The 11,599-nt window shown below is 48.1% G+C and overlaps 1 protein-coding gene across 5 annotated transcripts in view; it reads left to right on the top strand.

Moving 5' to 3' along the window:
- The window catches only part of LOC147056168 (cytosolic carboxypeptidase 4-like), a 113,911-nt gene that overhangs the window by 19,371 nt on the left and 82,941 nt on the right, over positions 1-11,599 (top strand). For all 5 annotated transcript variants that reach the window (XM_085913935.1, XM_085913934.1, XM_085913937.1 and 2 more), the window contains exons 3-4: positions 1,299-1,392; positions 4,940-4,977. In XM_085913935.1, the coding sequence (XP_085770061.1) occupies positions 1,299-1,392; positions 4,940-4,977 (132 nt within the window). The remainder of the gene's footprint in view (positions 1-1,298; positions 1,393-4,939; positions 4,978-11,599) is intronic.

Genomic DNA, 11,599 nt, shown 5'->3' on the forward strand with positions numbered 1-11,599 from the left:
AAAAAGCTACACAAAAAACAAAAGATACAATCACAAACACTTTTTTCCACCCATTTTCAGTCTCTGAGCTCCTGAGACATCTGCTTGTATCAGTTAAGTGGCCCCTAGTTATTTCGACCTTTTTGTCAAGCACAACTGTGACTTGAGCTAGTGACCTGTGGCCATCTCGAGCTGGACTCAGATTGTCCTTTCCTTATTTATAGTACCCTTTGTCACACTTACCAGTTTAAACCAGTTAAGACTGTGGAGTCACACATCAGGAAACTCCAACAAATGGTTAGGTTATACCACACTCCTTCCTAGGTGTGACCAGTATAGTTAAGACTGTGGAGTCACACATCAGGAAACACCAACAAATGGTTAGGTTATACCACACTCCTGCGTAGGTATGACCAGTAAAGTATGAGGACAGAAATAATTTTGGACCCATTAGAATTTCTTCAGCACCCATGAACGGTTCCACACCTGTGTACCGATCTTCTTGACATCCATCAAATAGTCTGAGAAATTTTAGGCTTCTGGCAGTTAATGTTCATAAAGGAAGCATTAAAGAATAAAGATGATAAAACTGGTGTTTCCGCGTATTTTTCTTAATATTCAAAGGGCATTCCTGAAGTCACAGGTTCCTTATTTAAATAGAAATTGGAAGAGTTGATAAGAAGCTAAGAACAGATGCAGTCCCAATCATTGTATGCATAGTCTTGTATATAATTTATTTAGAATTATTGGCACTCTCGTTTGCATTACTTTCATGTGATGCTTCAATTTAAGTCACGTTGTGTGTCAGTTTTTTGATACAGTGTTTTCATTTGCTCTCCAAACGGGCTTGTTTGGATTTATGAGGTGGAGGGTGTATGTGATGGCAACAAGGCGAGAAGACTGTCAGCGTGTTGAAGCAGTTAAGTGTGTTGAAAAGTCTGGAATAGCCGGATTAGCCTGTATGGAATGATACATTTATATTAAAAGAATTTCCTCAGTTTGTCTGACATTTGGGAAAAATTTGAAATCTGAAATCAATAGAAGTTGAGTATAAAGCTCATATCCTTGGAATAAATGATAGAGAAGGGAGGGTGACTAACTCAAGTCTCTTTTTGGTGTGGAAAACATGGAACACACATGACAGCTGTGGTCAACTGAATTATAGACAGGTGAATTAGGCACTACGATGAGCTCTTGGGGAGAGTTATTAGCAACAACAAAATAGATTAAAAAAATACTTCTTCGCAGCACTGGGGGAGCATGAGCCTATTTTTGTATATCAGTACCTTTTTTCAATTGTATCTTTTCATGTATTACAGTTTCAACATCAAAACATATTGGATCAAACCAAGGGCTGGATATCGTCTACAACCTTATCCCTCGCTATACCATCAAGAATCGGCAAACAATTAAGTATGTACTAAATGAACACTTGCACACATTCTCTACTGCCTGGACTCGAGTGATACATTCCATTTCTAACTAACACACTATGACGCTCTCAGAAACACCTTGGGCTCTGCTTCTTAAAAATTCCATGTGGAACTCAACTCATGATTAGTTTATAATAAAAAATAATAGTCATTCTGGTGCTGCATTCCGTAACAAATTTATTCAGAGGAATGTGTGGTACAGCTGCTAGGTCAGCTAATGTCCAGTCTATTTCCAGCATATTCACATAACTTTGTTGGGAATGTCTGGTAGAATCCCCTGCCACAAAAAAGCTTCAACTCCGACCTCGGGAAGAATTTCACCCACTTCCCAGGCAAGGCAGAAGCCATTGCGTCTGAGTGGACCATTTCTGCCCTTCCATTGTTGAGGCAACAAACCAACTTGACCCTGCTGGTGCACAAGAGTGGTAATGAATGCCGTCAAGCTGAAAAAGGAGTATTATTGGGCCTTTTCGATCTGTGGGTCTCAGGAGGCAGCTGAAAGGTCTCAACCGACCAATTATAATATCAAGAAAAAAATGTGGGCATCAGATGAGTTTTATGAGATTCTGAAAAGCGACTTCTGGATTATTCAGAGGAATGTGTAAGGAAATTCTGGTCCATCATCTGGCATCTCAGGAAGTGAAAGCAGTGGCCCATTGACACTTTGTAGACTGGAGAAGAGGAGCTGCTGACCACTACTCGAAACATTGTGACTCGGTGGGAAGAACTTGATTTTACTAAAACGTCTTCCTTTGAGGAAACAGTCTGGGGACTGTGAGGTGGGGTGTCCTCATCGACATAGTAAATAAAGCACCGTGAGAGCAAAGCCCATCGGGTGGATAATATCTGCTTGTAATTCCTAAAGATCGTCCTTGATCACACGCTTCTACATCAGATGGACATGGGGGATAGTGCAGACCGGGATAGTGTTCCCCCTTTTTAAGAAAGGGGACTGGAGAGTGTTGCATCTATAGGGGATCACATTGCTCAGCCACCCTGGTAAGGGCTATTCAGGCTGTTCGGTCCCTGTACAACCGAAAAGAGTTTGATTCAGATTGCAGACAGTAAATTGGATTTGTTTCCAGTAAGGATTGGACTCTGTCAAGGCTGCCCTTTGTCAGTAATTCTGCGCATAACTTTCATGGACAGATTTTCCATTTGCAGCCCAGGCATTGAGGAGATCTGGTTTGGTGGCCTCAGTGTTGCATCTCTGCTTTTTTATGTGGTACTGCAGGCATGTCCTTCTTCAAGGCGTAATCTCCAACTCTTACTGGAGCGGTTCTCAGCCAAGTATGAAGCAGTTTGAATGAAAATCATCCCCTCCAAATCTCAGACCATGGTCCTGAGTCAGAAAAGGGAGTATTCTCTCTGCGTTAAGGATTCGCCTGAGTTTCCGCAGAAAGTACAGGCGGCGCTGAGCTTTCTTCACCAGCGACACAGCGTTGGTGGTCCAGAAGAGGTCCTCACTGATGTGCACCCCCAGGAATCTGGTGCTGCTCACTCTCTCCACCACAGCACCGTCGACGGTCAGCGGCAGGTGGTGGGTGTGACCCTTCTGGAAGTCAATGATAATCTCCTTGGTCTTGTTGACGTTCAGCAGAAGGACGTTGTCCCTGCACCATGCGGCCAAAAGGTCGACCTCCGATCTGTAGTGAGTCTCGTCGCCACCGGTGATCAGACCCACCACAGTCGTGTCGTCGGCATATTTCAGCACGCGGTTGCTGCTGTAGGTCGCAGTGCAGTCATGCGTCAGCACGGTGAAGAGCAGCGGACTGAGCACGCAGCCTTGAGGGGCCCCCGTGCTCAGCGTGATGCTGCCGGAGACATTGTCGCCCACACGGACTACTTGAGGCCTCTGACAGAGAAAGTCCAGTAGCCAGTTGCAAACGGAGGTACTGAGGCCCAGCTTGTCGAGCTTGCAAATGAGACGCTGTGAACAATGGTGTTGAATGCAGAACTGAAGTCCACAAACAGCAATCTCACATACGAGTCCCTGTTCTCCAGGTGGGTGAGGGCAGAGTGGAGGGCAGAGCAGATGGCATCCTCAGAGGATCGATTGGGTCGGAAGGCAAACTGGAAGGGGTCAACAGTGGGGGGAAGAACAGATCTGACGTGCGCCAAGACAAGCCGCTCAAAGCACTTCATGACGATAGGGGTCAGTGCCACAGGGCGGTAGTCATTGAAGCAGGAAGGAGCAGGATTTTTCGGCACAGGTATGATGGTGGCAGCCTTGAAGCATGACTGGGCGATGGCCTACTGCAGGGAAATGTTAAAGATGTCCGTGAAGACATCCATCAGCTCCTCAACGCAGTCCCTCAGCGCCCGTCCCGGGATGTTGTCCGGGCCCGCCGCCTTACGGGTGTTGATAGCAGCAAGCGCCCTCCTCACGCTAACGGCAGAGAGGCACAGGGGCTGCTCGTCCGGAGGGGAAGGGGTCTCCAGCGGGCAAGTGTCGTTGTGAGCGTCGAAGCGAGCAAAGAAGCGGTTCAGTTCGTTGAGCAGTGGGACGTCGCCCTCACAGCTCTGCGGCGTGGGCTTGTAGTCCGTGATGGTCTGTATGCCTCGCCACAGGCCCCGAGCATCCCTGCTGTCCTTGAAGTGGGCAGTGATCTTCGAAGAGAACGCCTTTTTTGCATCCTTGATGCCCCGGGACAGCTTCGCCCTAGCTGATCTCACGCCCGCTACATCCCCAGCCCTGTAGGCTTTGTCTCTGGCCCTCAGCAGCCCGAGGACAGCCCCTGCCAGCCATGGCTTCCAGTTAGCCCGAGCGACAACGTACTTAGTGAGGGTCATATCATCAATGCACTTTGCGATGTACGAGGTCACAGAGTCACCATACTCCTCAATGTCCGTCCGATTTTTGCATGTGGCCGCCCGCTTCAACATTTCCCCGTCCGTAGTACCAAAGCAGTCTCGAAGAGCATCAGAGGCCCCCTCAGGCCACACTCGAACTCGCTTACGAACCGGCCTGGAAGTTCTCACTCTCTGTCTGTACGTGGGCGTAAGCAGAACGGAAGGATATGAGCCGATGATTATGAGCTGGACAAAAAGAACAAGGTCCCAATTACAAGTTCCCAAAATGAGTTTCTTCCGCAGGGTGTCGTGGCTGGAAAGGCCCAGACACCCTAAAGAGATTGAGAAGCTCAGTCATCTGGGAGGGACTGAGTGGAGCCGCCGCACATCCATGTTGAAAGGAACCAGATGATGTGGCGAGTGCGTCTGGTTAGGATGCCTCCTTGATGAGGATTTCCAGGCGTTTCCCGCCATTCGGAACCTATGGTTGACCCTGGATACACTGGAGCGATTGTTTCACTAGGAATTCCTCTGTATCCCCCTGGAAGAATTGTAATAAATACCTTGGAAAGGGAAATCTGGACTTCCCCACCAAAGCTGCTGCCCCCGCAACCTAACCATGAGATAAGCAGTAAAGAATGGATGTCAAGATATATGCAATAATAAATAATTTCAAACTGCTATTTTGTTACTTTTTTGTGAGTGAGACTTACGTAAGTCTTTCTGTTTTGCAGGGCATCCATTATTGCATTCGCTGCTCTGCTTTCCTCAAGTAAGTTTGTCCAGCCATTTATCTGACAGTAAGACTTAACATGATTCTGGTCATTGTCTCCACAACAATTGGCTTTAGTCAATTTTTCTTTTGGTGTACTTCATTGCATGGTTAAATAATACAGGATGTGTCAACTGCCTTATTTGGTCATAGGGGCCCAGTTTCAGTGACACAAGGTACTGTGGTATTGGCTAACATCACATTCTAGAATCATCTATATTGTATAAAATGACTTTGGAATTAAAGTTATGTCAGTATAATGGATAACAACAATAGGTTTAAAGTTCTGTGCATTCATGGAGTAGTAGCACAAATGGCAGATTAACTATGGCTTACTGAAGTTCAATAAGCATGTTTTAAAAAAGCGTACTTTTTAAAGTAGATGAAATAGTTCTTGTCGAAATCCCTCCAAATTAATATAATTAACCCGAGTTATACATTACACACATTTGTATTGTGGAGATTTCACACAATCAGCTTTGACGTCATTGTAAAGTGGCCTAATCCTGGGAGCTCAAAAAGTTTCTGCACTGCTGCGTGCCACCATTTTGATTGATATGTGGGTAAAACTGTTTTCATGACCAGGCAGAGTGTCACAGTACATTATTTGTCCCGAGTGTGTTGATGGTATAGTGCAGAGAAGGTCAGAAAGAGTTGTGTATTTGAAAAGTAGTTCTAGAGTAAGCCTATAAAAGAGTACCTTTATGTTGGTCACTTGCACGCAGCTCAAAACAATGCATTCTGGAAAGTTTTTTTTTTCTGCCATGACTATCTTGAGAGTGTCACGCTGTGCACATCCTTCATTAATTTGCTTTATTGTGGCATTTGCAAAATAATTTGACTACTTGCCACCAGAGGTAAAACCAAGTTACCGGAAGGAAGTTATCGTAATTTTCGGACAATAAGTGGCGTTTTTTGTCATAGTTTGGGTGGGGGGGCGACTTATACTCAGGAGCGATTTATAGGTGATTTTTTTCACAAATTTTCAAAATTCAAAAATCCGCGATGTAGTGAAACCGCGATAAACGAACCGCGATGTAGCAAGGGATTACTGTCATTTGAACTGCAAGTGACGTCACCCGTGCCGCGCGGCGGTCGTTTACATAAACGACAAAGGATTCGATCACGGGATGACGGAGATGACGGAGATGACGAAGGGCCCCACGTTTGAAGGATTTAATGATTTGGAGTGACACAAGGTTTGAAAAACTTATTAATGTTATAGTTATTTGATAAATTTTATTTCGTGTAGCAACTTGTATATGTTTTTATCGTTACAGTTTAGTAGTTGTTGGCTTGTTTAACTCTTGTTTTGTTAAATAAAGAGCCGTTTACCATACCCATGTCTTTCCTGGTACTTTGTTAACGCTACAATATAGTTATATACTATTTACTATATACGATTTAATGATTTGGAATGACACAGATGGTTTGATAATATTGTTGTAATATGATAGTTATTTGAAATATACTTTATCCATCAATCAATCCATCCATCCGTCCGTCCGTCCGTCCGTCCGTCCGTCCGTCAATCAATCAATCAATCAATCAATCAATCAATCAATCAATCAATCAATCAATCAATCAATCAATCAATCAATCAATCAATCAAGTTTATATAGCCCTAAATCACAAGCAGTCTCAAAGGGCTCTGTCCTCTGCATTTAACCCATCCCCATGTGATTTTGATCCATCCCCTGGGGGAGAGGGGAGCAGTGAGCAGCAGCGGCGCCGCGCTCGGGAATCATTTTTGGTGATCTAACCCCCCAATTCCAACCCTTAATGGGAATAAAATGGAAACAAAAAATAAAAATCCCTCCGCGGGGAAACGCGGGGAGCACTGATAGTACTGTCAACATTTGTGCCAGTATTTGCACAAAGGTTATTTGTGTTTACCTCAGCACCAAAGAAGGGATGCTGAACTTTGCCTTTTTCCATCCATCCATCCATCCATCCATCCATCCATCCATCCATCCATCCATCCATCCATCCATCCATCCATCTTCTTCCGCTTATCCGGGATTGGGTCGCGGGGCAGCAGCTTTAGGAGGGACTCCCAGGCCTCCCTCTCACCAGCCACTTCATCCAGCTCATCCCGGGGGATCCCAAGGCGTACCCAGGCCAGCCGAGAGACATAGTCTCTCCAGCGCGTCCTGGGTCGTCCCCGGGGTCTCCTACCGGTGGGACATGCCCGGAACACCTCCCCAGGTAGACGTCCAGGAGGCATCCTGATGACATGCCCGAGCCACCTCATCTGGCTCCTCTCAACGTGGAGGAGCAGTAGCTCTACTCCGAGCCACTCTCGGATGACCGAGCTTCTCACCCTATCTCTAAGGGAGAGGTCGGACACCCTGCGGAGGAAACTCATTTCAGCCGCTTGTATCCTGGATCTCGTTCTTTCGGTCACGACCTATAGCTTGTGACCATTGGTGAGGGTAGGAGCGTAGATCGCCCGGTAAATCGAGAGCTTTGCCATTTGGCTCAGCTCTCTCTTCACCACGACGGACCGGTTTAGAGTCCGCATTACTGCCGACGCTGCACCGATCCGCCTGTCGATCTCGCGCTCCATCCTGCCCTCACTCGTGAACAAGACCCCAAGATACTTGAACTCCTCCACTTGGGGCAGGATCTCATCCCCGATCCGGAGAGGGCATTCCACCCTTTTCCGACCGAGGACCATGGACTCGGATTTGGAGGTGCTGACCCTCATCCCGACCGCTTCACACTCGGCTGCGAACCGCTCCAGTGAGAGCTGTAGATCACGGATTGAAGAAGCCAACAGCACCACGCCATCTGCAAAAGCAGTGACGCGATGCTGAGGTCCCCAAACCGGATCCCCTCAACGGCTGCGCCTAGAAATTCTGTCCATAAAAATTATGAACAGAATCGGTGACAAAGGGCAGCCTTGGTGGAGTCCAACCCTCACTGGGAACGAATTCGACCTACTGCCGGAAATGCGGACCAAATTCTGGCATCGGTAATACGGGGACCGAACCGCTCTTATCAGTTGGCTCGGCACCCCGTACTCCCGAAGCACACTCCAGAGAACCTCCCGAGGGACACGGTCGAATGCCTTCTCCAAGTCCACAAAACACATGTGGACTGGTTGGGCGAACTTCCATGCACCCTCGAGGATCCTGCCGAGGGTGTGGAGCTGGTCCACTGTTCCACGGCCAGGACGAAAGCCACACTGCTCCTCCTGAATCCGAGGCTCGACCTCCCGACGGATCCTCCTCTTCAGCACCCCTGAATAGACCTTACCAGGGAGGCTGAGGAGTGTGATTCCCCTGTAATTGGAACACACCCTTCGGTCCCCCTTCTTAAAGAGGGGAACCACCACCCCAGTCTGCCAATCCAGAGGCACCGTCCCCCATGTCCACGCAATGCTGTAGAGGCATCAGCCATGACAGCCCCACAACATCCAGAGCCTTTAAGAACTCCGGGCGGATCTCATCCACCCCCGGGGCCTTGCCACCGAGGAGTTTTTTAACTACCTCAGTGACTTCGACCTCCGAGATTGGAGAGTCCGCCTCAGAGTCCTCAGACCCTTCTTCCACAATGGAAGGCGTGTCGGTGGAATTGAGGAGGTCTTCGAAGTATTCCCCCCACCAACTCACGACATCCTGAGTCGAGGTCAGCAGCACACCATCTCCACTGTAAACAGTGTTGACCGTGCACTGCTTCCCCCTCCTGAGACGCCGGATGGTGGACCAGAATTTCCTCGAAGCCGTCCGGAAGTCATTCTCCATGGCCTTGCCAAACTCCTCCCACGCCCGGGTTTTTGCCTCAGCAACCGCCGAAGCCGCATTCCGCTTGGCCATCCGGTACCTGTCAGCTGCCTCCGGAGTCCCGCTGGCCAAAACGGCCCTATAGGACTCCTTCAGCTTGACGGCATCCCTTACCGCCGGTGTCCACAGCTCCGGTCGGCTGCCTCAACAATGGAGGCGCGGAACATGGTCCACTCGGACTCAATGTCTCCCACCTCCCCCAGGCTGTGGGAAAAGCTCTGCCGGAGGTGGGAGTTGAATCTCTTCCTGACAGGGGTCTCTGCCAGACGTTCCCAGCAGACCCTCACAGAGCGTTTGGGTCTGCCAGGTCGGACCGGCATCTTCCCCCACCATCGGAGCCAACCCACCACCAGGGTCCGCCCCTCTCTTCACCCGAGTGTCCAAAACATGCGGCCTCAAATCCGATGACACGACTACAAGGTCGATCAGCGAACTGCGGTCTAGGGTACCAGGACACCCATGTTCAAGCATAAGGACACTCTTATGCTTGAACATGGTGTTCATTATAGAAAATCCGTGTCGAGCACAGAAGTCCAATAATAGAACACTGCTTGGGTTCAGATTGGGGGGGCCGTTCCTCCCAATCACGCCCTTCCAGGTCTTACTTTCATTGCCCACGTGAGCATTGAAGTCACCCAGTAGAACAATGGAGTCCCTAGAAGGAGTGCTCTCCAGCACTTCCTCCAGGGACTCTGAGCTGCCGTTCGGTGCATAGACACAAACAACAGTCACGACCCGTCCCCCCACCCGAAGGCGGTGGGAGGCTACCCTCTCGCTCACCGGGGTGAACCCCAATGTGCAGGCGCCCAGCCGGGGTGCAATAAGTATGCCAACACCTGCTCGACGCCTCTCACCGTGGGCAACTCCAGAGTGGAAGAGAGTCCAGCCCCTTTCGAGAGGGCTTGTACCAGAGCCCAAACTATGTGTGGAGGCAAGTCCGACTATGTCTAGTCGGAACCTTTCTGCCTCACACACCAGTTGGGCTCCTTTCCAGCCAGAGAGGTGACATTCCATGTCCCCAGAGCCAGCCTCTGCAGCCGGGGATGGGACCGCCAAGGTCCCCGCCTTTGGCCGCCGCCCAGCTCACTATGCACCCGACCACTTTGGCCCCTCCTATAGGTGGTGAGCCCATTGGAAGAGGGACCCACGTTTTCTTTTTGGGTTATGCCCGACCGGAGCCCATGAGCGAAGGCCGGGCCACCAGGCGCTCGCCTTCGAGCCCCACCTCCAGGCCTGGCTCCAGAGAGGGGCCCCGGTGACCCGCGTCCGGGCGAGGGAAAACTAGGTCCATATATTTTATTCGTCATGAGGGGTCTTCTGAGCCGTGCTTTGTCTGGCCCCTCACCTAGGACCCTTCTGCCATGGGTGACCCTACCAGGGGCATGAAGCCCCAGACAACATGGCTCCTAGGATCATAGGGGCGTGCAAACCCCTCCACCACGAGAAGGTGACGACTCACGGAGGGGGAAATATACTTTATATATCGTTATATGGGTCTGTGGAATAATTTGAAATGCAACTTAGAATGGGTCAGACGTCAGCTTATGTGGCGCATACGCGGCATTGTTTACATAAAGCACAATCGATGGATTTAATGAATTGGAGTGACACAGATGGTTTGATAAACGTATTATTTATGTAATACTTACTTGAATGACTCTGAATGTTACGTCAGGCCCTTTTTTATCTCCTCGTTTGGGTATATGTCACGCTAGCATACCGTATCGTTTAGCCTGTTGTTCCTGGTTCATATATGTTTTTGGTGTTGGATTTATACAAATAAATTTGCCCCAAAAGTGTGACTTATACTCTGGTGCGACTTTTATATGTTTTTTTTCACTTTATTGTGCATTTTATGGCTGGTGCGACTTATAGTCCAAAAATTACGGTATTCAGCGTAGAGAAATCAATCCACACACACTGTCCAAGGCTGATTATTCAGCTGTGATTCCGACATTTAATACTACCATGGTGATAATTACATACTCTTGTCAGTCTGCTTAAAAAACACTGGAAAATTACAACTATTTTTATAAGCGGCTGGACACAGCGGCTGGACACAGAGTGTAAATCTTATCCGAAAAAGCGTTCCACAGATGAGTAAACCACCGGGTGTTATTGCTGTTGTACAGCTACTGGTAATGGTATGCTCTAATGGACATACAGTAATCATACAGCGGAGAGAGTGTTTGCTATTCTACAACAAATAAAGGTGTCGTGCCCAAGCATTACTAAAGAAAGTGTGGCTATAAAGCTTCAAGTTTAACTTTTTCGAGCGTTCTCAACTTGACTGCTTCATTGAGCTCGGTTCTTATGCTGGTAACGCACCTCTCGCTCTTGTGACCTTACCACGACAGTGAAAGACAGATTAATGAACAGGATATCGTACCACTTATACAGCAGGGGCTTTATTCCATCCCACTTCAGCAAGTCTGTTATCATTTGCTTCTACGAATAGCGGGGTTTGCCTCAAGACGGTAGCTTTCAGTTATCGTTGGACTCATCCACTAGTTAGCTAGCTTGCTAATGAATTCAAAACATAAGTGGTTTGTAGTTTACGATAGTATTTTGTATTGTGAAATTTTTTTATTGTAGTAAATATACAACAATCTTTGATATCATCCCCAACCTTTTTAGCACCAAGGATCTCAATATTGTCAGACAATATTTTCATGGACCAGACTTCTGTGCTCGATGTGGATTGTCCATAATGAACACCATGTTCAAACATAAGGGTATCCATGTGTGCACCTGGCACCAGGACACCCTAGGCCGCAGTTCAATGATCGATTTTGTTGTCGTGTCATCGGATTTGCAGCTGCATGTTTTAGACA

Source organism: Syngnathus leptorhynchus, chromosome 6, assembly GCF_054491065.1.
Source record: "Syngnathus leptorhynchus isolate UIUO chromosome 6, UIUO_Slep, whole genome shotgun sequence".
NCBI lineage: Eukaryota > Metazoa > Chordata > Actinopteri > Syngnathiformes > Syngnathidae > Syngnathus > Syngnathus leptorhynchus.